The sequence below is a fragment of the Gamsiella multidivaricata genome, assembly GCF_025024155.1.
Source record: "Gamsiella multidivaricata strain RSA 2152 chromosome Unknown BC939scaffold_18, whole genome shotgun sequence".
Classification (NCBI taxonomy): Eukaryota; Fungi; Mortierellomycota; class Mortierellomycetes; order Mortierellales; family Mortierellaceae; genus Gamsiella; species Gamsiella multidivaricata.
This window is the reverse complement of record NW_026251726.1, coordinates 255,894-281,226: the sequence shown is the minus strand read 5'-3', so window position 1 is coordinate 281,226 and position 25,333 is coordinate 255,894. Positions and strand designations below refer to the sequence as shown.

At 49.2% G+C, this 25,333-nt stretch overlaps 8 protein-coding genes across 8 annotated transcripts; 3 read left to right on the top strand and 5 right to left on the bottom strand.

The window, feature by feature from the left end:
- Window positions 1-626: 626 nt before the first annotated feature.
- BC939DRAFT_445349 (uncharacterized protein) lies at window positions 627-4,233 on the bottom strand. Its single transcript, XM_051554792.1, has 6 exons — window positions 3,873-4,233; window positions 3,664-3,782; window positions 2,828-3,568; window positions 1,424-2,712; window positions 1,093-1,326; window positions 627-997 (listed from the first exon to the last, which is right to left on the bottom strand). The coding sequence occupies exons 1-6, from the start codon at window positions 3,935-3,937 to the stop codon at window positions 680-682; spliced, it is 2,766 nt and encodes a 921-aa protein (XP_051414310.1). The 5' UTR covers window positions 3,938-4,233; the 3' UTR covers window positions 627-679.
- A 207-nt stretch (window positions 4,234-4,440) lies between these two features.
- On the bottom strand, window positions 4,441-5,440 carry BC939DRAFT_513410 (uncharacterized protein). Its single transcript, XM_051561118.1, has 2 exons — window positions 4,851-5,440; window positions 4,441-4,739 (listed from the first exon to the last, which is right to left on the bottom strand). Exon 1 carries the CDS (start codon window positions 5,218-5,220, stop codon window positions 4,921-4,923), a length of 300 nt encoding a protein of 99 aa, XP_051414309.1. The 5' UTR covers window positions 5,221-5,440; the 3' UTR covers window positions 4,441-4,739; window positions 4,851-4,920.
- A 1,383-nt stretch (window positions 5,441-6,823) lies between these two features.
- On the top strand, window positions 6,824-9,130 carry BC939DRAFT_475353 (uncharacterized protein; the record flags this gene model as incomplete). The annotated part of the gene is made up of 2 exons (XM_051558491.1): window positions 6,824-7,195; window positions 7,283-9,130. The coding sequence occupies 2 exons, from the start codon at window positions 6,824-6,826 to the stop codon at window positions 9,128-9,130; spliced, it is 2,220 nt and encodes a 739-aa protein (XP_051414308.1).
- A 12-nt stretch (window positions 9,131-9,142) lies between these two features.
- Window positions 9,143-10,878, top strand: BC939DRAFT_408974 (uncharacterized protein). The gene is made up of 6 exons (XM_051552896.1): window positions 9,143-9,305; window positions 9,393-9,516; window positions 9,636-9,876; window positions 9,957-10,084; window positions 10,163-10,408; window positions 10,502-10,878. Exons 1-6 carry the CDS (start codon window positions 9,207-9,209, stop codon window positions 10,834-10,836), a joined length of 1,173 nt encoding a protein of 390 aa, XP_051414307.1. The 5' UTR covers window positions 9,143-9,206; the 3' UTR covers window positions 10,837-10,878.
- A 607-nt stretch (window positions 10,879-11,485) lies between these two features.
- BC939DRAFT_445343 (uncharacterized protein) lies at window positions 11,486-13,171 on the top strand. The gene is made up of 3 exons (XM_051554791.1): window positions 11,486-12,173; window positions 12,372-12,829; window positions 12,936-13,171. The coding sequence occupies exons 1-3, from the start codon at window positions 11,722-11,724 to the stop codon at window positions 13,019-13,021; spliced, it is 996 nt and encodes a 331-aa protein (XP_051414306.1). The 5' UTR covers window positions 11,486-11,721; the 3' UTR covers window positions 13,022-13,171.
- An 871-nt stretch (window positions 13,172-14,042) lies between these two features.
- BC939DRAFT_445342 (uncharacterized protein) lies at window positions 14,043-14,812 on the bottom strand. The gene has a single exon (XM_051554790.1). The coding sequence runs from the start codon at window positions 14,602-14,604 to the stop codon at window positions 14,227-14,229; it is 378 nt and encodes a 125-aa protein (XP_051414305.1). The 5' UTR covers window positions 14,605-14,812; the 3' UTR covers window positions 14,043-14,226.
- A 1,332-nt stretch (window positions 14,813-16,144) lies between these two features.
- BC939DRAFT_501304 (uncharacterized protein) lies at window positions 16,145-19,033 on the bottom strand (the record flags this gene model as incomplete). Its single annotated transcript, XM_051560147.1, has 4 exons — window positions 16,145-18,000; window positions 18,099-18,188; window positions 18,328-18,504; window positions 18,730-19,033. 4 exons carry the CDS (start codon window positions 19,031-19,033, stop codon window positions 16,145-16,147), a joined length of 2,427 nt encoding a protein of 808 aa, XP_051414304.1.
- Window positions 19,034-22,540: 3,507 nt separating this feature from the next.
- BC939DRAFT_445327 (uncharacterized protein) lies at window positions 22,541-25,067 on the bottom strand. Its single transcript, XM_051554789.1, has 5 exons — window positions 24,772-25,067; window positions 24,483-24,640; window positions 24,239-24,383; window positions 23,932-24,002; window positions 22,541-23,786 (listed from the first exon to the last, which is right to left on the bottom strand). Exons 1-5 carry the CDS (start codon window positions 24,866-24,868, stop codon window positions 22,617-22,619), a joined length of 1,641 nt encoding a protein of 546 aa, XP_051414303.1. The 5' UTR covers window positions 24,869-25,067; the 3' UTR covers window positions 22,541-22,616.
- Window positions 25,068-25,333: the final 266 nt, after the last annotated feature.

Below are 25,333 nucleotides of genomic sequence, written 5' to 3'. Positions count from 1 at the left end.
TTTTTTCGGTTTTTTGTACCCATCGACATCAGCTTTTTTTCTTTTCTTCAGGAGCAGAATGGACTTTCAGAGGAACTCAAGCGAATATTCATTGGACTTAATTATCAAAGGAAAGAAATGGGATCCGCAGGAGAATCCAGGACAAGGATGGGGCGCTCGCTTTTTTCTTATCACAGGAAGAATGACCGTTCGAGATGCTTGTGCTTTTTAGTTCGAGAGGAGTGATGACAGTAATCACTTTACCGAGAACATAACCCATGTGGTTTATTTGTATTTCACACTGGCTGACCTCTCAACCAAAAGCATATGCATCTTGAACACGAGTTCTTTGGAAACTGGCAATCCCATTTTTGATTCTGTTGCGAAGGAGACTGCAGTGGCCGCTCATGATCAATCCAAAATGTCCCTGGGTATCTCTGAAATGTTCAATTATTACTTGCGTTTGATGGCGTGTGGTGCCCATAGCTTGTGGTTAGTCTCGTATGAATCCTTAAGTCGAATGAATCTGACTATGAAAGCGCTGATATTCTGTGCGTCCGTGCCGATGCAGAACGATCTTGAGCTTTTACTTGATCGATAATGAATAGCACAGCAAAAAAATAATTACAATAAAAGAAAACTGACAAAAAATGGAAAATGAAAAATGTGTGTCGATGCTATGAAGAAGTTGCCTCTAGATCTATCGCTTCCAAGATCGCTCGCCATCCTCATCCTCCTCGCTCTCGTACGCAGCTACACTCACTGATGATGCATTCGTAGTAGGGCCTGTTGCTGAGAGGGTAGGCGTTGTTTGTGGAGCTAACGTCTTAGATGCCGGTGCTGTCGGGACTGGTGCTGCTGGGGGCTCTGAGATCCATGCAAGCTTCAGAGAAGTAGTCGCATTAGGTACCTGCGACCCTTGCTGCATCGCTGTCTCTGCGTCCTTTCGGATCTTGTACTGAACAGTGGCCGAGGTGCCATCGGGTCCAAGAGTAAACGACTCGAGTTCGCCATAGGACTACAGTAAAAACGAAGAAAATCCGCCGTTAATATCACGCTCCTACTCAATTTCATACTCCATTCCTCACAGAGCAAAATGAAATGATAATATACCTCGAAGTGCTCTTTAAGCCCGCCTTTGGAGGCCTCGTCGATATTACTGACGGACAGCTTTGTGGACCGGTTATCAAGTCTGAATGTGCGATTGTGTGACCCCATGGCTCCACCTCGCCCGCCTCCGCGAGTCCACATATTTACTGGCGCTCCACGACCACGGCCGCGTGGAATATAACCGCCACGGCCACGCCCTGCATATCCCCCTTGGCTTTCTAGTCCCAAAGCAGCAGCCTATTAAGGATCACGTAATAGCAATCCCACTAAATTAGTATCTCGTCCTAATTCAACTCAACCGTTACCGAAAATAAAACTCGCTTAGATCACTCACCTGAGCCTGAAGTGCCGCCAGCTTGGCTTTCAACGCTGCAGTGGTCTCTACAGCATCAGGGCTCGTGCCTGAGCTAGGAATCGTCGTTGCAGCAGAGTCCGCGCCTGTTCCGCTAGCCTTCACAGGGACTGTGTTGAGGGTCTCAAGCTCCCGATCCAGTCGTTCCCTCTCTCTCCTCTCAGCTTCCTTTTGGAGATCTGCTTGTCTCTGGGCCTCTGCTGCTACCGCTGCAGCGCGTGCTTGCGCATGCGGATCCACGGGCTCCTTCGTGACTTCAATCGCAACATTCTTCAGCCCCTTCAGGATCTCATCCTTGTCCTGCTGAGACATGTTCTTGTTGGCAAACATTTTTTGCAGCAGAAGTTTTTGCTCCTCCTGCTGACGTTGAATCAGTGCTTCCTTCTGTCGCTGGATCTCCTGCATTGCCTTCTTGCTCTCTTGTAGCTTGGCCGCCGCTGCTGCACGCTCTGCTGCCAACTCTGCTGCACGTTCCGGGGTCATCAAAACGCTCGACACCGGCGGCTTTGGTACAGCTGGATGGCCATGATGCGGCGCTCCGCCTCCTGGGCCCTTCTCAGGTCGAACCTGTCCCGTCGGCTTCGGCTGGCGACCAAACGTAGAAGCGTCCAAATCATCCGGTTGCCAGTAGACCTTCACGAATCGGTTCCCGAAAATGACGTCTGGGGAGTTATAGGCAGCGCCCGCCTCCTCGCGGGTGCTGTATTGGATCAAGGCCTTATGCGCACTCTGATCGACCTGAATGTTAGTTAGGCTTCCGAACTTTTTGAAAAACTCGTTCACCTTGTCGATAGTGTTGTGCTCGTCGGGTATATGTTCAACCACCAGAGAAGTCTTTGATCCTGCCGTGCCAGGTCCGGCTCCAGGAAAATGTCCAGGAGCTGAATAAGGATGACTGGCACCGCTTCGACCACGACCACGCATTCCTCTGAGACTGCCGCGACCACGCATGCCTCCTCGACCACCCATTTCCTGACCGCCACGACGATGTCCTCCCTCCATATCTTCGATTCCTTGCCTTGGGAGACCTATCTCGTTTGCTGAGAGTGCGGCCGCTTCAGGGTCGTACACGTCTGATGGATTAGGGATCATGCCTCCAGTGGGTCCACCAGGGAAAAATGGAGGGCGGCCCCCCGCCATGCCCATCATACCATTTGGTCCCATGGCTGGTGCCCCTCCCATCATGTCAAACCTTGGCAGATCATCAACAACAATCCTGTCCACACCATGGTCGTATGGGCACAAGTCTCCACGCATGCAATATCCCTTCTCTGTTAATGCGATAAGAATAAAAAAAGAAAGAAAAAAAGGCAGTTGGTCAATACAAATGTTCTTAGCATTAGCATCCAAACTATTGACAAAAGGATAATAAAGCATAGCACTAACCATCATAGTCGCGACACCTCTGACGTTTAGGTCTGTCCTGTCCGAATCCAGAGCCTGTATCGTGCATGCCGCCACGACCTCCTCTCATGTTAGATCCCCCGCGCCACGCGTCACTGTTTCCTCGCTGATCTTGAAACCCGCCTCGTTGACTGCCCTCAAACCGACCCCGGTTCTGCTGAGGACCATTCCATTGGCCACGATCCACGCCATTATTATCGAAAGCATTCTGGTTGCTGCCCATGCTGTTGTTGTTAAAATTATTGACGTTGTTCCGGTTGTTAAATCCAGCGGTCGTAAGACCTTGCTGTCTTGTATGACGATCTCCACGCCGCTCGTAACCGTGATCCGGGGCTCCGTTTCCATGGTCGGCTGACCCTCTACGTCTTGAGCCATGGCGGTCGTCATCACTAGGACGGGAAGGGCTATAGTCCCGACGACGGTGATCTCGGTCATCATCTCGACGAGCGTGTTTGTAACTCCGATCTTCGTCGTCAGAGCCGTCACTGTCTCCACGGCGATGCTTCTCCATATGTCCATGAGACGAACCATCATCACGATGGCGTTCGGCCGCAGGCCCTGTAGGAATGTCCTCAAAGCCAGCATTGCGTTCTGATGCTGGATGGGCCGAAGGTGGTGAAGTCGGAGTAGGGTCTGCTTCATGGCGACTTTTTGCATCATGACTCTGCATATAGGATTTAGTATCCAGGGCCTTAAACAGCGTGTCTACAAAGGCGTCCGCTTCTAGAATCAAAATGGATTACAAAGCAACTTGTTAGACTAAACGTCGGCAAATATCAGTAAGAAACAGCACCAGATCATAGCAAGGAATAGCATACGCTTTGGCAGAAAATCCTCGAGCTGTGAGATGCACAGGGCCCTCAGGTCGTCCTTTTCCTTGTCATGCTTGAGCAGGGCGATGACATAGTCGGCCAGCATTCCAGGGTCGGCATCCGCACTATACAGGGATGGAGTATTGTGTGTAAGCAATGAGGCCATGATATGATTATACAATTGCAAGGGCGACCAACTGGTCTAAGGTTTTTACATTTCAGCGAGCTCCTTAGCCAAGTAGGCCTTGAGATCATCGTGTGTGGTTTCGTCGATATGCATCGTGGTTATTTTCTCCTGACTGGTGTGGACTGGATGGGATCTCTGCTGGGGTACGATTGCAGCAGCTGCGGTCGCGTAGTATCCACGGGTCTGTTTGGTGCAATTGAGTCGAGGAAAGGAAGACTGGTCGTGGACTGATCCCTGTTTTGTAGACTGAATGTCCGATACTTTTTCCGGTCTAAAAACGAGTGGTGGCTCGAAGGGAAGCAATAAAAGGATGATTGGTGATCAAGTCGGTCGGATTGGGACAGACTCAGGTGCTGGAATGAAAGAATATGTGTTCGTGAAGAGGGGATGGTAGCTGGAAGAGGGAGCTAGTCTAGCAACTACACTATTTAGATCCAACTCTAAGCCACACCACATTTTTGCTTGGTAGCCGGGCTCCCAGGCGCGTCCTTTCCCACATGGATATCATATCCATTTAACTATATCTTTGCTAGGAATAGTGCTTTTTTTTCAAGTTTTATTTAGCGGCCAGCTGGTGTGTCATGCTGTCTGTGCTGAAAGGGCGTATTGAAACCGTTTAACAACAACTGTGCCCCCAGGTTGGTTTTTACCGTCGTTACAAACGCGACATCGAATCCAGCCATCCTTAGATATACGTCAAAGTTGTACTCAATCGCGGGGAACAACGACAAGGCGGAAGATGGAAGTCCCATCCCAACATTGCCTGTGGCATTACCGGCAGACTCTGGCAAGCCTGGCCACTCTTTCATTCGAGGGAGGACCACTTCAATCAGCCTGTCAAGGAATTAATACATCTTGTCGTTCTTTAAGATCACTTTGCATCCAATTGGGTTGCCTTCATGAAAAAGATATCCATAGAGTATGCACCATTGATTTTAATTACAAGGTATCCTGCTATCTGGCAGCAACAGAAAGCGACATTTAGATAAAACATGCAGTTCGCTACTTGCACGCAACCTCCATGGATGGACTCCCTTCTTTGACTTGATTATCTCCAGCACCTCTCCAGCAATGGACTATATGGCCATGATCCCACTCAAAAGATGATATTTGCTGGCAATGATCTCCTTCATCATGTGGTGTATGTCTATCTTGACTAGCTTCGGGATATGGCGCGGTGAAGGCGCCCTGGGTGATGGCTTGATATGCTTCTTACCCTTGAGCTGGACCCTCACTTCTTCAGGGATGGCAGCCTTTGGTTTAAAAGAGTGTTGATAGACCAGGACCATGAGATTCTCTTGCACAAAGTTTTGGTAGTGCTCGCGAAGATGTGAAAGAGCAGTAGTATACTGATGATGGAGGGATCTCCTTGCCATCTTGGTCTGTGCCTGCCTTGTATTCCTTTTTTGTCTTGTGCGGTTTCTCGATTATGGAGGGCCATTTTAGAGACCAGAGATACAGGGCGAGTGAAATCAACTTGCTGAGGATGCACTTGAGGGGGTGAAGGCGGTTATGGTCGAGTGCGAATATATCTTGAGAGTGTGAGCAGTGCGGACATGGTCGAGCGTTGGCTACTGCTCAAAAAGGCGAAGAAGGTGCAAGTGTGTGGGTAAAAAATAAGCTCGCAAAACGCGAGGGATGGAGGCGTCCAAAAATGGGCATTGAAGACCGCTACTTTTTGCCACCATTTTTTCTTTGAACTTGGTTTGTTTTGAGCCCCTCGGTTGTAAGCCACATGGAGACAGGCACCATATTTTGTCCGAAAAGACAAAGGAGATCTCCCGCGGATGCCGCTGGACCTACCTCAGGCACATACAGCACTCTTATCCTTCATCACCACTCTCCACTCTATACCGTATATTTATTTTACACCTATTCTCCTACTCACCACCTCGGCAACTCTTGGAAATCGCACTGCAACTATCTTAAGGACGCCAACAGCACGAACCTCGGCACATGACTACAATGCCCTCTTCATCATAATCAGGAACTCCTTAGGAACACCGCTTTTACACGTCTCACCACCAGTGTCGCCAACGTGAGCTAGCTCGCAGTTACAGGTATGTATTCGCGCTGTTTCTTTGCGTTTGGTCATGTGCTGGGAATCTGAATTTTTTTGGCCAAAAAACAGATCCTGATGTCATTCTTATCTTCTCATCACTCTTTAGTTTTGTTATGCTTCGGAGGAGGGGCGAGGTCTACAGGACGATTTTGGGGATGGCCCCTCAGAGGTCGACTCAGGACCATCCGCTTTCCACCACAGCAACGTCTTCCGCGGCTGCTCGGCATGTCTTCTCGTCAATATCCTGTGGATTTACAAGCAATATATCACCATCACACAGACATCCGACCCGTGTAAAGTCGCCATCCAGCCAATGTTATCGTCAACATACTCAGCAACAACCACCTAGCGTGCAACATAGATCAGCTCTACATAATCATCACCACCGTTTCCACAGATCCTCGCCAATTGATCAAGGTCACATAGCGACGCGACATCATCATTCTCGGTTATTGTCTTCCAGGCGGTCGCAACACTCAAGCTACGATCCAGAGCTCGCTGCATACATGGACCGATGGACCAGAATCATTTTTTCGGGACAAAGGAGGATGCAGTCAAGCCTAGCGAAGCGTCTACCGAACACTACGGCCTCTACTTATAGTACTGTAGATGTGTCGAGGGCCAGCATGACGACTCAAGGACCAGTAATCAGCCAGCATGAGCAGCGGTCATCATCTACAAAGCCAAGCACCACATCAGATGACATCCCAGCGCATTCTTCAGTCCTCTCAGCCATGGAAATATCAGAGTTTAGTGCATCAATGAGTAGGATACCGGTCGGGGACCACGAGCTGCCACCATTGTTTCGCTCGCTCAAAAAGATTAAGGGAAATCGGAAACCTATGCTTCCAATTGAACACAGGAACGCCATCGAGACGATATGGAGCGAATACATGTACCTTTCCATGAAAACAAACATGGACGACGACCTGCTTTCAAGGCAGGATTACGCCAGGCTCTTGCAAATTCTCCGCCAATCTCACAATTCATCTCTGGCAGCAACCCGTATTCTGAGACTGTACATGGATTTGCAAGCTGTGGGAGTGAATCTGACGCGGAAGATGTACGAGGTGGTTTTGCAGGCGCATATTATGGTGGGCGCACTGCCAGAGTCGATACGACTATATCAGGATGTTACTGATATGGTGGGACAAGGGACGCTTGAGCACAAAAAGGTTCTCTGGACCGTAGTTGATGCATTTGGGGCGAATCAGATGATACCGGACGGGATCGCCTTTCTGGATCAACTACCTATTTTCAGCAGCGAGGACGGAAGCGCGACATCGTTTGTACATAGTCTTTACAGGAGGCTCTTCTTATGCCAATTCAAATCCATGCTGCACCCGGGAACTACAGCACAACGTGCAATTGTACAGTTTGCAGCTCGCCCCAAACCACCAAGGCTCACGGACGTTTCACGGGTAATGGAGGTCTTTGCGAGATATCCTGAGGAAGACAGTGTGCTGGTATTTTCAAGGATGGTCACAGGATTACTGGTCAAGACTCAGGACGTGGAAACATTGACTCCATTGTTGCAACGCCTATTGTTGTCAAGTCATTTTGGTGAGGCCGCCCGGGTTTTGGACATGACGCTCGCACACGGCATGGAACCAAGACTGGATCAAATCCGCCTGCATCTCCTGCAATCGGCACACGCTTTCACAGACAAGGCGCATCATGAGCATGCCATTGATCAATGGGATACCATTACCATCCAGCGCTCCAGATCGCAGGACACATCACCATTGGACCCGTCCCAGTCATTGGCAGAGCAACAAGCGCCGCACAGCATACTTGTCGCGGAATACTCTAATCTATTAAGGTGGCGCATTTACGAGGGCGATCTGACTGGAGCGCAGAGTGCTGCAATACACATCTCTGCACGCGGATGGACCCCACAGGGTATCGATTTCCACCAACTTTGCAGCTACATGGTCAACCACAGTCGTTCCTCCCACTACCCCGACTATCTCGAGGTTCTGTATACCCTCGGCGGATCCCTTGTGCCTGATCTGCACACCTATCGCCGCCTTGTCTATGCGGCCTGCCGTCGATCTGACCTCCAGTCCGCCCTGACCCTCTTCAAGTTGGTTCAAACCCGTCACCCGGACTGGCAATTGGACTCCACAATCTACAACGCCATCATCTCGACCGCCGCTGCCGCGGGACACATTCGAGTCGCCGAGAAGACTTTGGCGTGCATGCTGAAAGATGGCGTCAAGCCTGACCATTTCTCGTTCCACGGACTGCTCAACGGATATGGGAATGCAGGAGATCTCGAGGCTGCAGCCATGATTCCGGAACATATGCTCAAGCAAAAGCTGATCCCGACAACTAGAACTTTTAATCTGGTGATGAAGGCGTATCTGGGCTCACGCATGGATCTAACGACGACTCGTAAGCTGCTCCGGGTGATGCAGTCTTCAGGGCAGATGGTTCCACCGGATCTGGTCACATTTAATCAGCTGCTGGAGGGGTACCGACGTGTTGGGAATACAGAGTGGTTCGACGCATATTTCGACCGGTATTTTAGGGATAAGCAGACGCCTTCAGTGTCAGACTCCGCCTGTTGCGAGGAAGAAAATATTGTTGGTGAGGGTGACCCGGATGTGATGCAGAGCCAGGATACGATTGCGAAGGATGGTATCACACAGTCGATCGACAATGATTGCAAACAGTCAATGAAGACAGTGGTACGGCCTGTGAAATCGGATGACTGGACTCTTTTCATTCAGCTCAAGCATTCTTTGGAACTGCGAAATGTGGATCTGCCGACTGTGAAAGAGCTCTGGCATGCCGTTAAACCAAAGGTGGTGCCATCTACCGCGAGGCCTCTTATCCCACAGGATAGCGTCGATGTCAACAACACTGACAACGATAAGGCTGCGCCTATCCAGCCTTTGTCATCGCCGTCTAGATCGGACGATAGTGTATTGTCATCAACGCACGTGCCCTTCCAGAAAAGGCTCGACTCTGTTTGGATGCCTGCAACAGACCATGAATACTTCCGGTTCACGACATTGACCCTATTTCGAGCAGCATTTCGATCAAGAGGCGACACCACGGGCGTCAAAACGATGGATGATATCATATCGCAATTGTTTCCAGAGCACCCATCGAGCTTGATTTTTCTCAAGAGGAGAGCCATGAAGAAGTTTCGAGCATTGACCAAGAAAACCAAGGGCAAAAACGGCAGCAAACACAGCGGACCATCATCGAAATAAAAGACCTGCATTCCCAAATAAAACTAAAAATTATGCGATTGCTGTTTTTGCCACCAAACGTTCCTGATCTCAACTAATGGCCCGGATCTCCTCTCATGCTACCAGACGAATCGCATACATCTATAGCGAGGAGTATGCTGAACTTGCCTCGCGTTTGCCATCGAACGTCGGCCGGGTACTACATTCAGTCTTGCGAATCCACTTGCACGATCAACGCCCTGCAAGTTACTCAAATACTACTTTTTTGACGAACGAAAAGTAGTCCAAGAAAATCCATGCTCTGGTCGACGCGTATGGGCTGCTGCGAGCTGCTGATTTAACTATCATATCGCCACGTCAGGCAACCATCAGAGAACTTTGTCGGTATCATTCTCGCGACTACATTGGTATGGCGCGCCTGTATTGGGTATTGAACTATTCTCTTTTTCTTTTTCTTTTTCTTTTTTTTGAGGGGGGGGCTTCTTCTAATCTGTGCTTTCTTATAATCTTTGACTGTATAACTTAGAATTTCTGAGAGGAGCTGAGGATGGCGAGTCATCGAGTGGGGATGATGATAATGTCATAAACGATGATGACCATGCAGACAGCAAGGAAGATCAATTGGAAAAATACGGCTTACGATATGACTGCACTGTGTTTGAGGGGATCGCGAAGTATGCGGAAATGGTCGGTGGATCGTCGATCGAAGCGGCCATGCTACTCAACGACGATGCCTTTGACGTTGTTATTCACTGGGACGGAGGAAGGTAAAACCGAGTCCGAAGATTAAAAAATCCATCATACGGATTAACGGACTAACGGTTACTCTTTGTATCTGTAATTATAGACACCATGCTAAGAAAGACATGGCAGCTGGGTTTTGTATTGTGAACGATATTGTCCTGAGCATCATGGAGCTGCAAAAGATCCATAAAAAAGTCATATATATTGACCTTGATGTCCATCACGGCGATGGTATGCGTTCTGTTAGGGTTGCTTTTATACATTTATTTATAACGCGCCTATTTATTCATTGTTTTTCTTTTCCTCCAGGTGTCGAAAACGCTTTCCAGTTCACGGATCGAGTGTTGACAGTATCACTTCATCACTTTGCTGATGGTTTTTACCCAGGAACAGGAAGCGGTACTGCCACATCCATGAAAACAAAAGCTGTTGTCAATGTCCCGTTGAAGTCTGGACTGTCGACGAGTACTTTGGTACGGATCTTTGACGAGGCGATTGAGCCGCTCTATTCTACCTACATTCCAGACGCTGTTGTGCTGCAGTGCGGCGTAGACGGTATGAGACATGTTGCCGTGAACACCATCGGCCTTTATTTTGAAATGGTATCGAGTTCTAAGATGACTTATTGTATCGATTTTCTGTGCTTAGGTATGACTGGCGATCCGCTCGGGAAGTGGAACTTGAGCATGAAGGGCTATGGCGAATGTCTGAAGAGGGTTCTGACCTGGAAAAAACCATTGATGATACTTGGTGGCGGCGGGTACAAGACCACGTCGGCGGCAAGGTGCTATGCGTACTTGACAAGCCTTGTGCTAGGAAAAGAGATACCTGAGGAGATACCCGAGCATGAATATTTCGAAGACTTTAAGCCGGATTTTATGCTGCATATCGATGCAGGCATGCAGGCGGATGAAAATACAGATGCGTATGTGGACGACATCCGAAAATTGGTTGCCAAACAATCCCAGGCACTGCAGATATGAGTATCGTGCAAAACATACAATAAATAAACATCACAACTCAACTTTAGTTGAAGTTGGGTTCAGACCCTTGAGGCGATTGACGATGCCCAACAGGAAAAACGCCAAAACGAAAAGGCTAACAACGATAAAGAGGAGGAATGATCGTCGATCTCAGGGTCCATTTGGTACCAGTACAATGTCCTTAATGTTGCGCGTATTGCTTGCGTATTTACTCTCGATTGCTAGCTCTTTAACATGTGCGCGAGAAAAAGAATGCCTCTATATTGTGCCTCGCGTGGAGTCGACAAGACGGCCTTCACTCACTCGGCTCCCCTTACTGTTGCCACACGCTCATACCTCGGAGGGTAGCCTGTGCTCACAATCATGGACTCGGTTCAAACGCATGGTCCACGTCAGCCTCTTCTCTCGTTTTGGATATTGATTGGCAGCATAGATTGTGCTGTTAACGGGATATACTAATTATAACACATTGCCCTTGTATGACACGAGGAAGGACGAGAGAGAGTTATGGATAGCATTGACAACGTTTTGGCCCTCGTGAATCGCGCGGAGCACAAAGTAGGTAAGCGATCGAAGAGAAAAAATTTCATTTGAGGAAGAGAATATGTGCTGTATTCATTTTTGCATTACATACAAGAAAGATACTGACAATTATTCTAGAGGGCTGATCTAGCATGTGTATGTGGACGTAGATGTGGATGGAGGGGAGTAAAGGAAGATTGCAAAAATATGAGCCCTCCGGCCATATAAAAAGAAAGAGATGTAGTGCCTCCCTCCTTCTTTTCCCTCTTTCTCTTCATCCTCACCACACCTCGACAAAGACAGGACAAGACAGGACAAGACATCGAACCAAGAAAGATAAAAAAAGGAACGAAATAACCTGCCATGCCATACACCAACATCGTATTCAACGCCGCCTACTGGAAGTCATTCACCCAGCGGGCCAAATTCACCGCGGAGGATATCCCAGACCTCACAGGAAAAGTTGCCATTGTCACCGGCGCCAACTCTGGACTCGGATACGCCACCACCGTTGCCCTCGCTTCCCATGGCGCCCACGTCTTCCTTGCCTGCAGATCTCAGGGGAAGGCTTTGCAGGCCATCGAGCAAGCGAAGGTCGATGTCAAGAAAAAGAATCCGTTGTTCAAGGGAGAGGCCAAGCTCGATTTTTTGGCATTGGATCTGAACGATATGAAGCAGTGTCATCATGCTGCTCAGCAGTTCTTGGCTAGGGGATTGCCTCTGCACATCTTGGTCAATAACGGAGGAATCATGACGAGTCCGTTTGCGCTGAGTGATAACGGAATCGAGCAGCAATTTGCGGTCAACCACATGGGGTAAGCAATTGACGTAGGGACAACACAAGCATTTTTCTTTGGTCGACTTGTATGCATCTGGACCCTCAATTTTGTGTTCTGTGAGATAACTGGTCTGATTATGAAATTTTCAGGTCCTTTTTTTTTTTTTTTTTTTTTTCATGCATGACAGGTACTACCTTGCACCATGTACTAACTCTCAGCTATTTCGGCACATAGCCACTTTGTGTTCACGATGACTCTGCTAGACCGGATCAAGGAGTCTCAGCCTTCACGTATCGTCATGCTCAGCTCAATCGGCCACGAAATGACCACCAAAGGCGGCATCGATTTCGATACCCTCAACGACGAGAGCAAGTCCAGCCCCACATCACGCTACGGACGCAGCAAGCTCGCAAACTTGCTCTGCGGCAAGGCTCTGGCCCGTCGTTTGGCGAATGAGAAAGTTTATGTAAACATGCCTCATCCTGGATTTGTGTACACGGATCTTGCACGCAACAACAAGGCTTCGCTGGGCACCGTAGCAGCGGGAGTATATGATATGGCAGGAAAGATGTGTGCGGCCACACCGGAGATCGGAGCCCTGAACCAGTTGTATTGTGCAACGAGCCCAGAGATCGAAGAGAACGATTTGAGGGGACGGTACTTTGTGCCTGTCGGAAATGACTGTCGACCTAGTAAGTTGTGGCGATTAAAAAAAGACTGCTGAAGTAATGCAGGTCTGAAGCTTTCTCACAGTTAAACTAATATTGTGACATTTTTGTGGTTCGTCTTTTGCCATAGGTCACTATGCTCTGGATGAGGAACTGCAAGAAAAGCTGTGGGCCTTCTCTGAGAAGTTGATGCATGAGCATGTCCGGGAGCCTTAATTGAAGCCACAGTGCCTGACATCTTCTTGTCCGTATTCTCTCGTATTCTCGTCATTTCTTTCAATATATCAATTTGTATCGCGTCTGCTCAATTGTTGAGACAGTTTGTGTGCGCTCAATTCTCGAGACAATTGTTGGTCGAATCGCTTGGCATTGGACTTTGCTTGTCGGAAAAGGATAGGGAGAGAAGAAAAAAAAATGCATGAATGATGCGGCTAAAACCTCAATCTTCAGGCACAAACAAACCACAAACAAACATTCATCCCACCGCTGTGATCTTCACGCGCAATGCTGTGTAGTGCGATGGATGGGGCACCTCCATTTTCAGGTGTTCATGCCTTGGTCGAGCTATACTTATCTCCAGGGGCATTCGCGTATAAAAAAGATTCGCGCCTTCAGACCAGCTAAGGGAATGAGCGGGCATCGTGGTGATGGTGTGACATGATCCATACACGTTCTATTCAAATGGTGGATGCTTGCCCACGTTGATTTTTAGGAGATGACTGAGAGGTGTTCCATGACCATCGCTGGACAGACTTTAATGCCGCTTTGTTCTGGTGACTTTTTATTGTAGAGTGAGAAATGAATGTGTTCATGCCTCGCTCATTCTCTATTCCAAAGACGAATTTGAATATTTGCTGGGGGTAAAAAAAAAAGGGGAGGTGGGATGGTTTGAAATCCGTATCCGCAACCACAACCACTACCACTACCGCCGCCTACGTCTTGATGGTATTGGCTTAATCACAGATCGTGCCTACTTTTCTATGCAGTCTACTCAACAATCCCCACATAATCTATGGATCCTGCGAATCTTGGGGGCACTGAAAAAAAAATGATATAGCGCAAGAAAGAGCACCATCTTTGGCACACGTAGGATACTGCTATCGTGTATCCGGATACCCACTGTTCGAATCCCAATACCCGTCTGGATGCAGACACATTTTGGCGCGAAATGTATATGTTCTTTTTACTAAGTCTGTTGCGATCTGCATCTTTCGCCACAATGGGATACCATATTAGCGGACGATTAATCTACGCTACGACTCACCCAATTATGAACGACTCTCATTACCATTGCTGCTGCTGCTGCTGCTGCTGCTGTTCATTTTGCCACCCTCTTCGTATCCCACTTCTTGACCTACCCACTCGCCATTCCCTCAACCTGGGTCCTTTTCATTGCCGCCCCTCCTTCAGCGACATCTCCTTCAAGGCCTCATATTTTCCGGCACCTCTACAACCCCCTCTTCCTGGAACTTCCTAAACGCTGTTGCTCGACCTTCCAGCTCTGGGAGCAGCGGGAACTCCCCAAACCGCTTCTGTAACTTGGAGGACAAAGACTCGACATCAGGGAGGACGATGGGAATGGTCGAGCGTTTGTTCAGATTGACGTTCCGGGACCGGATGCTAGCCAGACGCTGTCGATGGTGGTGGTGGTGCTTGTTCTTTCGGTGCAGTTTGCGGGCGTCGAGACTGCGGGAAAGCCTTAGGGACTCAAACCATTCTTCGGGCGCGATGATCTCCTGAGCGAGGACTGCGCTGGAGATGAGAGCAACCAGACCGAGGCAAAGGGTTGTGGTACGCATTATCGATGGTCTTCTTCTGAAGGGAGAGGAGGGGAAGGGGTTTAATGTGATAGATAGTAGGAGTGGGAGCTGGTCCGAGACGCGGTTGCGCGTAAATAAGAAATTGGGGTGGGATATGCGGGCTGGATGAAGGAAACGAGGGGAAAAAAAATAAAGAGAAGAGGAGTTCGAGCAGGCACAAGGAAAGACAAATGTTCATGAGATAATGGCCGATGGCTCGATGCGCGAGCTGGTCCATACACGGATATCTTTTATATGCTGTTAACATAACGATTTTGATTCCAATGGGATCCACAGCGCATGCATGACAGTAGATCCTCAGTCCGGGAACGGTTATTCTCCTCTCTCTCTCTCTCTCTCTCTCTATCTATCTCTCTATCTCTCCGTCTCTCCCTAGTTGCAGACCGCGAGGCCATCCACGGAATGCCTGCGCCTTCTGCGGGTGTTATTGGTGAGATGGCGATGAGGAATGTAGCAACGAACGCTCAAAATAAACATAAAAAATGACGCGTCCTTCCAGACTATTGTGGATTCAGGCACACCGCCGGTTTAAATTAGTCTGAAACCCGAGCACTCTGACAGAGTTACATTAGCCTGCGTCAAACCACACTGTTCCCATTTTGGGGAAAAGTTCGACTTACCTATTTGTAAATCGAAGAATTTCTCGTTAAGGCAAACACATAACGAAACGAACCGCACACGTTCCAACCTGAAAACGAACAGTTCGTTTCCACCGTGCAAAATCATCATGGGTTAATTGCTTGGCCTACAGGCTTGCGAGAGCGATGGGATAATTGCGCTAGATAGATATTGGTCAAACCTTTCCTGCTGTAGGACCGGATGGCGCCAGGCTAGATGTTGGCTACCCAGTAGTAAGGAATAAAAAACAAACAGCCGTATCACCGAACGCAGTGCGATACTTTACCCTTATTTCACTTACAAACAAGAGAGTCAACAAGACAAGAGAGGGATCTTTATTTTCAGGACAGACGGTACCTTATAAAGCGGTTCCTGCTCGTACGTACTACATAGGTCAATATAATGCAGATCCTACAGCAGGAAAGTCTTGAACAACATCTAACGCCATTATCTTTCATCACTCTCATAATCCTGTAGGTCAAGTAATTGGCCCATGATGGCTCTGCGCGGTGGAATCGAACTGTTCATTTTCAGATTAGAACGTGTGCGGTTCGTTCTGCCTTTACATGGAAGGTGTGCGTTGTGCGCTGTGCGTTTGCCTTCTTCGATTTACAAATAGGTAAGTCAAACTTTTCCCCAAAAAGGGCTCGAAACATCCCTCTAAATAGAACAGTCTGGTTTGACGACGCAGGCTAATATCTTCTGCCCCTCCTCGCAGCCTCCTTCAGCCTTTTGGACTTCAACAGCTTTTGAGAAAAAAGTGTAGGTTTATTCCCATAGAGGAATGAAGCAAACACATATTCGTATATGTAAAAGTACAAGAAGGCCACCAATCGTCAAGTGCTTTTTGTTTATCATAAACGTGGCCTTGCAAGGGATTTCTCCTCTTTCCGTCCGCTCCCTACCGGTATCCAGCCGTCGTCGTCGCCATCGCTGTCGCCGTTGTGGGATGATAGCCATACTTTGGATTCTTTTGCTGTTGTGTATATCCAGACGGCGTCACCATCAACGGTTTCACGCCCGTAGGCTTCTCCCTCATCTGCTTCTGCGGCGGCGCCATCAGCATCGACATGGGCACTGACACCTGGACTGGCATCGGTACCGGTACTTGAACGACTCCCAAACCAAGCCCAATCTGCTGCTGTTGCTGCTGCATCGCCACCGTCACTGCACGTGTTTGCTGCAACTGCTGCTGAAGCTGTTGCTGTTGTTGAAGAAGAAGGTGCTGTTGCTGAATTCGGATCTGCTGCAACTGCTCCAACTGCTGTTGCTGCGCCTGCTGCTGAAGCTGAAGCGACAGGTCGTGAGCATGGATCGAAGGAGAGAAACTGCTGCCAAGGCTCGGGCTTGGAAATGGGGATACCTGCAGCAGCTGAGGTGGTGCTGGTGAATCGAAGCACGCCTGCTGCTGCTGCTGCTGTTGCTGCTGAGGTGTGAAGTACCCTGTGGACGATAGTCGCTTGCGTGGAGATCTCTGGGAAGCAGCGAGGGGCGAGTGCTGGCCGCCTTGAGACTGATGCAGAGAATTCTGGCTGCTTGAGGAGTTCACGCGTTGACCCGTCGAGATATATGGGTGCTGCTGTTGCTGTTGAGCTACAATGCTGCTGTTCGATAGCCTCTTCATGTGGGTTTCCATCGAGGTCGCATGCAGACCCGGACTTGGCAACTGCGGGCTGTTCAACCCGTTCGGATAATATAGATGCTGCGATCCACTTGAGTCCCGTCGCGCGTTTGGGTCTCGTGTCAACATCGGTGGCGCAAATGTGTCCTCGCTATACGTGGACGATCTTCGCACTCTCGGAGAAGCGCTCTGGTACAATAAGGGCGAGTGCTGCTGTTGAGACTGAGGTGGAGGTGTACCACCTAGTCGCTGGTTTGTCCTGAAATCTTTCCGATGCTGCTGCACCAAGTTGGACAGGACAGGGTCCAAGTTGGCGTCCTTGGTGAACGTCTCCTTCTTGACGTTGGGTGCTTGGAAGCAGACCGAGGCGCTCTCGCGACTGACCTTAGAGATCAGCGTTTCCGCGACAATGACTGGTGTGCTGCTCCTCCGCGGCATCGACTGCGATGACGAAGATGAGGGCGAAAGCGCCGAATGAGCCAGTTCGCCGCCCATGAAGCCGTGATGATGGCCCTGTCGCTGCGGTGCTGGGGACTGCAGATCGCGATCGGCATGTCCGCGAATCTGTGGTAAGGATGTCGAGAGTGGCGTGCTGTTGCCGCCATGAGCGGATCGGAGCGGTTGATCTATATACATGGCCCCCTCGATCCTTTGTACCGAGGATCGGTTGCTGTCACTGCTGTTATGAGAATGAGGCTGTAACCTTGGTGATGAACACCGCGACGACGTTCCTGGACGTGGGACCGCAAACGAGCTCGAATTTCGGTGATGTCCCTTGCCTTCGGCCTCACCAAACCCACTATCTCTTGCTTGGCGAAGTCTGCTTCCCTCTACTGCGGGATTGTATGCCAGAGCAGACTGACCACTGATGCCATTCTGCCCGTGAGCAAGGCTGCCGATTTGGTCCGGTGTAGAAAACGATCTCTGGTGCATGTACACGCCATGGGCACGGCTTGGTGGGGCAATCAGTTCGTCGATCGGGGTGAGCGATGTGGTCGAAGACCTTGCCGAATTAGAATGCTCGAATCCAGAGATCGAGGAAGCAGGAGACCTTGATGAGATGGGAGAGGGGGCAGAGGCGGCAGGTTTGCTTCCTCCGCCTCCAAAGAACTTGGATATCCTCTTTCCCAGAGACACTATTGACACAAGTATTAAAAATTCATCATGAGTACCGGTATTTGAAACAACATACCTAAGCGCTTGTGCATATGTATTTGTCGGTATGCGCGCTTACTCTTCTTTTTGTCCAAGACTAAAGACCCTGAATCCACATCCTCTGAAAGGGACGACGTTGTGGGCGACGAAGCGCTCAGCTTCGACAGGGCTATGTTTTGACCAGGTTACACACAATCAAATAAAGTGAGACATGGCGCGTAATAAAAAAACAACAACAACAACAACAACAACAACAACAACAGCAACAGGGCACCGCTCCATATCTGGTATCAGATATCTCTCCATACCGTTCAAAGCCTCAGCATCGGTGTTCAGCTCAAGCGCAGTGCCCGACATGAATTTAGTTCGCCGCTTGATATCAGACTCGTCATCGCTGTCGAGCTCGTCCTCGGATGGCGTGTACTGCTTCGACAACTTGGACCTGTGTGCGGGCTGTCTCCAGTTCTGGAACCGAACTGGGTTATCTATTCGGGTTTGAACACATTGTACCAAGTAGACAATTCGAATTCGTCAATAAATAACTCATGAACAAGACTCCACCTCCCTTTCTTATCAAATCCCTAGACCAGGAGTATTTATAGATCAATGGCCCATCATCCCCCCCCCCCTAAAATGAATTTCGACCCCTGGCTATGCATGGCCATCACTTTAAATTCAATTTATGTTTAAGGATCCTTTTTTGTATTTACCTGATACAAGCTCGTGGCTCGAAGAGTTAGTAACGGGCATAGGAAGCGGCGGTGTTGAAGAAGCCGAGGGCGGAGGAGGATAGTTCGAGTAAACAGTATGAGACTGAGATCGAGGACGAGTCCCATTCTTGTCCTGTGTCTGGATTGCAACCGCAGCGGACGAAGGCTCCAGGAGCACAGAAGCAGGCCGAGCAACTTTGGGCAGCTGCGGGTAAAACGACTGCTGCTGCTGCTGTTGCTGGTGATGTTGCATGTGCTGGTTATGGTGGTGTAGTTTCGGGCTGGAAGAAGCTGTAGGACTCATGTCGCTTTTAAATCTACAGGGCTGAGGAACTCAGCAAGAATTATTTCCGTCAATCGAGTGTGAGAGGGGAAGAAGAAGGGGAAATGATGAAAAGGGAGCAGGGAGCGAGGGAGGAGATGAAGGGACAGCTTCAAGAAGAAGAAAAAAGAAAAAAAAACTGGTAGGGAGAATGGGTCGTGAAGGGTACCAGGAAAGGATAGGTAACGAAACAGTTGTAGAAGGCGAGGTTGTTTTTTTTCTTCAAAGAACCATAGACATTCCGATGGATATGAAACGGTTCACGATGTTGTAGGTAATAAGGGCGTGGTCTGTTCGGTGAGGGGTGTGAAAGCCGAAAAGCGAGAAGAGTATACGGGACCAAGGATGACAGATAAAGAGGCTTTTCCTAATCCGTTTCTTTTCTCAGGTGTTAGCGAAGATCCAGGGACCGCACTAAAGGAAAGACGTCGAGCGTGAGGAGTAACGGGTAGAGGGGCGCCTGCTTGGTTGATACGACAAATTACGGGGGGTTGGTTAGTTTGTGGGCCAAGCTGGATGGTGAGGCACACTGCTGAACTTATTAATAGCCCCAATGACACCACGTAAAGCGCAATACGCCTTCGGCACACACAAAGTCTCGGAATGGAATCCGGTGAGGAAGGGGAGCAAGGGGACCAGCAGAAACGACTCCAGCGCCTTGAGCAACCGCACCGCATCCCGCTTCACCTCACTTGTGTTGCATTGGCATTGTGTTGCACTGCTACCATCGTGTTACTGGCACTGTCCTCTTATAAGGAAATGTCGCTCGATCCACCTTACTCGCTCGCAACATGAACATGCCACATGTGTTACACTATTGCGTGTGTGAATAGAGCAACTGGGCAATAAATAGACCCTCTCACACAGACAACGATATACGAACAGTCTAGGGTGGCCTGGAATTGATGAAACACACAGAACCGTTACGGTTGTGGACAATAACAATGAAGACCTGTAGAACAAAAAAAATAGAACAAGAAAAAAAAACGAGTGCTCTCTCGTAATACCCTTTGCCTAGAACAAGACCTGCTGGCGCTATGACAAAAAGCAAGGCAGAAACAGGGAAGGAAGACGGAAAGAAACCAAAAGAGCAAGAAACAAGAGCACACACACACACACATACACGCGAGGACGAAGAAGGGGCATGTAACAACGGCATGGCCTCGTTTCATAACAATAAACCCATAAATTGGGTGCACGTTTTCGAAAGGAGCAAAACAGACGGTGAACTAACGAACAAAACCAGCGGTATACTGAACTGGTAGTGCGGGAACATCTAGATCCCTCGATATCCTATCCTCCTATTCCTTTCTCGCTCGACTACTGTCTTGGGATCTTGTCTTCCTCTTCCCGTCCGGCACCTCAATCGAACCCTCCCCCCCCCCCCCCCCCCCCCCATGGAATGTCATCCCCAACACAGCCAGCACATCAGAAAGGAGTAATAGAGGGAAGGGAGGATTTCGTCAAAAGGAGGGTGGAGGGGCCACCATCTGCTTCGATGGGGTTTACCTAAAGAATGAGCCCAGTCCTCCAACCAGCAGTTTTTGGCTAGAGCCAGCCGGATGGGAATGGGTCCCAATTGAAGATAATTCTGCACACCCTTCCCTCCATACGATCAAATATTAAAAACGATTAATTTCCGCCAATCGCAGTGCGGCCCTTTGTCTCATTCACACTCCCCCCTTGCTCGCCCAGCACCCTCCTTGGGTCTTTGGGTCGGTGAAGCGGAGGCGACCTCGGCGAGAGAATAGGAACGATAAGCGCAATTGAAGTTCCACTGAAGCGCTTGGTGGAAAGGAGCGACCTCAAGCAGCATAAAAAACAAAAGATGCATGCGTGTGGACTGTACAGTCTAGTGTTGTGTGTGATACAGTGTAAAAAGAAAAAAAAGGAGAGCTGATCAGGTGTGCTGTGGCGTGTCGTTACCTGTGAATGAGTCCAGGAACAGACAGAGGAATCACAAGCGCAGTCAGTTGGGTGAGGAGATGAGGAATGGAGTTTGGTGGGGTGATGTGAATTCAAGCTGGACGAATGGTGAAGAGAGAAGAAAGCGGACGAAAGTGAGGGGAGCAGGAGAGAGAGAGATACGAAGAGCGAAGAGCGAGGAAATGGAAGCTTAAATTTTGGCGATTAGATCGCACGCCCTCTCAGTCCAGGTGTCTCTCTCCAATGTTCATCCTCTGATTCTCTGGTCGGTATTCTGTGTGCATGTGTCGATTGGTCCCCACGCGGGCTATCTCCTTCCTCCTGCAAAGGAAAAGCGGATCTCTTCCGCACATGTTATACACCCAATGTCGTAGCATCCGTCTGAACTGCGTGCGACCATAGTATACAGTAGCAGGGCGCTGTGCCGTCTCAGGTTTTCTCCGGATGACCCTCTGCCTGGCCGGCCTGCCTTCAACCCGTTTTCCATTTACATTTGATCGTTCTATATATATTTATTAAATTTAGCGTGTACTGTGGGCAATCGCTATTTGTAGCATGTAAAAATACCCCAATGCCCCCCATACTCACCTGTGTCCTTAGCTTATTTCTTATTTTTTTTTTCTCGCTCAAGGTTCTGCGCCTTCGACCCTCCCCCCTTCTCCTGGTTTATTCGGTGCATATGTTCTCGTGGCCTAGATGATCACTTACACCCTCACGATGATATCGCAACTCAATACTTTGCCAATGGCGCAATCCAAAAAGCAAGCCAGCCATACAAGTGGATGAAGAACATACATATAAAGCGCCGTCCGTGTATTTATGGAAACGGACGACGGACGACTGAGGAAAAAGACCATTCAACCGGGTAATTGCCCATTTTAGATCCATGGCAGCTCTCAATTCAAGCTTTTTGTCTCCAATGAACATATTCTTTTCTCCGCAAAGAAGCAAAGAAAAAAAATAGCGAGACACCGAATGATTGCATTATACCTTGGTCGCCTACCGAATGGATGCAATTCTATTATCATATTATCAAGGAGAGATAACTCAACTACGGAAACAGCTCAATAACATTGGCAGATGTGTGTGGTCTATGTCGAATAAGTCAATTCACACCCCGTCCATTTTTGTTTTCCTCATATACGATTGATCCTGCGCTGCTTACTACTGGCCCTTTACTTTCTTCTTTTTTTGGCCTTAGGAAAAGCATGGGTGCTCGGTCAGGTCCGCTCTCGTGAGTCCCTTCAATCTGCGTCGTGGTCTTGGATGACATGATATGGCGAGTAGCCCAAAAAATACCGACCTCCGAAAAAGAAAAAAAGCCCCCATAGTCGTACTTCGTTTTCTCGTCGCCGTCGTCGCTCATCGCCACCGTACCCGAATAGAGATAATAACGCGAAAGAAAGAAAAAAGAATGGCCGGAGGGGAGCGAACTAAACGCGCCGGTGTTATGTTTGTTCATTTATGTGGGGTAGGTGGAAATTCTTCCTCCCCTTCATCTGTTCCTCATATCCTCCTATTCTGCACAGCAAATCCTCAGAACTGTCATATACCCCTTATTGTATTTTTTTTTTATATTTTTTTATTGTCGTGGTGGTGGTGTAATATGTACAATGCTTCCTATCCTCATTCCTAGGTTTTAGATTCCATACATCGTGTGCGAATACGACGTCGGCTGGTTATGGTTCCTCGGCGGCAACTCTGGTGGACTAGCCGACCGTGCCCTTGCTCCTGTACCCTGCTTATTTCCACCATCCGCCCCCGGGAATGCGCCCGGAAACGCGCCCGGGAACGAACCTGGCAACGAACTACTGAAATTAGATCCCTCTGCTCCCGCATGCGACCCCCGTACTGGCATCGGTGCCGGGGGCGACAAAGAGCTCGTTGGTGATGGTGAAGACACCTGCGGTTGCTGTGGTGGATATAGTCCTCCCACATTCGTCATCCCAGTGGTAGTCGGAGGCATGGGCGTGGGTGGGTACAAGTTTGACGCCGCGTATGGGTATCCCACAGGCGGGTACCCTACTCCACCGGGTGCTGAGGCTGGTCGTGTAAGTGGTTGTTGAACTGGTGGGTACAAGCCCCCGATATTGGCACTAGTCCCTACAGGTGGATAGATGTTTGATTGGGGCGGGTATCCGTTGAACGTATTGTTGACATTGTTGAGCTGTGGTGGATATCCGGATCCGAAGCCGTTCATCATCGCTGGATGTTGGGGTGGGTATCCAGATATGGTGTTAAACTGAGGAGGAATAGTCGCAGGAGGGTATCCTCCGAGGTTAGGTTGTGGTGGATATCCACCGCCATTGATGGTGTTGTTGTTGGGGTATCCGACTGACGGGTACCCTGCGCCCCCGAGCATAGGGTAGGACTGCCGCCTTTGGCTAAGATCTACGGGTGGATAGAGTCCTGGGTTGGGGTTGGAGTTGGGGTAGCTAGGGTACGCGCCCATAGCCGCGTATGGGTTGATGCCAACGGGAGGATATTGCTGCTGTGGAGGATAATGCGCGTTGGGTTGGATGATCTGTCCAAGATAGTGGTTCTGGCCAGGGGGAGAGATTCTTCCTCCCAACAGTGCTGCTGGAACTGGTGTTGGCACTGGTTCTGTCATAGCCGGTGGTCTATAAACTGCTCCCTGGTCTGCTGCTGCTGCTGATGCGGTTGCTGTTACTGCGGGTTTTGAGGATGGCGACGAGTGTTCTGAGGATGGTGTGTTTGTAGGATGGATGGGGCGGCGACCAGGCGCGCCAGTTGATGGTATGGGTGTCTTGGGTGCACGGTTCATCTTGTTTGTGGGGTGTGTGGGTTCCTATTTTCATGTTCAGTAACACAATACAATCGGTGAGTTACTCAGCCCTGCATTGTGCTCTCTCTTCATTTCAACGTCCAGGGAGATAGTTCCCTGCAACGATGATGGAGATGACTGAGGGTGATGACTGAGGGTGATGACTTACATAGGAGTAGTAGGTCAGCTGCAGCATGAGTTCTCCTGCCTCGCGACCCTTGTAGTGCAGCTCGAACCAGTCTATGATGATTCCCAGGGGGGAAAGAAAGTTGCAGAATATCAAAGCCCAGGTTAGCAAAAAGCGCATCTTAGACTACATTCACTATGACCGCATGCATCTTTTCTTTTTCTTTTTCCGAAGGGGGGGAACACTTTCCCGCGAGTCGCATGTTTTAACCCAGCACAAACGTTCATCCTCCCGCCCCCACTAGCATGTCATAACATTCGTTATCCGCTTCGGGATACGTTGAACTTACCATCATGTTCGCCCTGCTCCAGCACCTTGGCCAGGTTAATGACACAATCGCCAATGAGATCATTCTTTTGGTGGTCCTCGTCCAGACATGTCACGTAAAGCGACGTTGCATCCTTCGCGTCGCTCTCGTACAGTGGGATATTGATCTAGATACACCCAAAAAGCAATCAGCCCCTCCCAACAGTTAGATTAAACTACCCGCATAATCCTTATCCGCTAGTGTCTACACCCGAAACCGTCCTTACCTGGTCATCCTTCCACCGTGGCCTCTGTCCGCCGCGTACGTCTGTTGAGCTCCGCTTCGTGACATTGCCCAGCTTGAACAAAATGAACGGGTTTTGTTTCCCGAACCGCTCTCGGTTGGGGAGATCGCGTCCTTGGATAGGAACTATCGCCAATTCACCTGAGGAGAAAAAGAAAGAAAGAAAAAACAGTGAGACGACCAAGCATTAAAAATACTACACTGTTCGTGGCATACACTCCACCATCACCATCACCATCACCATCAAGGAAGGTGTTCTTTTTTTTCGTTACCAATTGGAGTCTTGCCCTCGTCTGGGTCGACCAGCGGCTCTGGCAGGGGCTTGTTGACATGACTGGGTGTGTGGCGACCACCGAATAGTTTGTGCATGATGTGTGTAAGGGTATGAAGATGATGTGCTGTACGCCTGTTGGTGTTGTTGTTGCTCTTGGTGCTGTTGATGCGTATGATAGGTAATGAATGTTCAGCAGGAGTGTGCCGTGAAATGAGAAGTGAGGAATGAGAAGTGAGTGAGATGTAAGAAGGGGAAAATAAAAAACAAGCTGCGAAAACAGAGTAGTGGGAGGCTAAAGAAGTGGAAGAGGCGAGCTTCCTTTTATATATTGGTTCCTGTGCTCACACACGGACACCCCACCTCCCCCTTCCTCAGGCACTGACTTGACTTGTATGACCATGCGCGGATTTTCCTGTTCCTCTTTACTCCGCCATTTCTCTGCAGTGCTCTCAATGCGGTCATTCGCCTCGCACTCATGCAGCATATGCATGGTATTATGGTGGGCTGAGCACTATTATTAGAAAAATTGGACTATTGGACCACGGGACAAAACTGGCCGT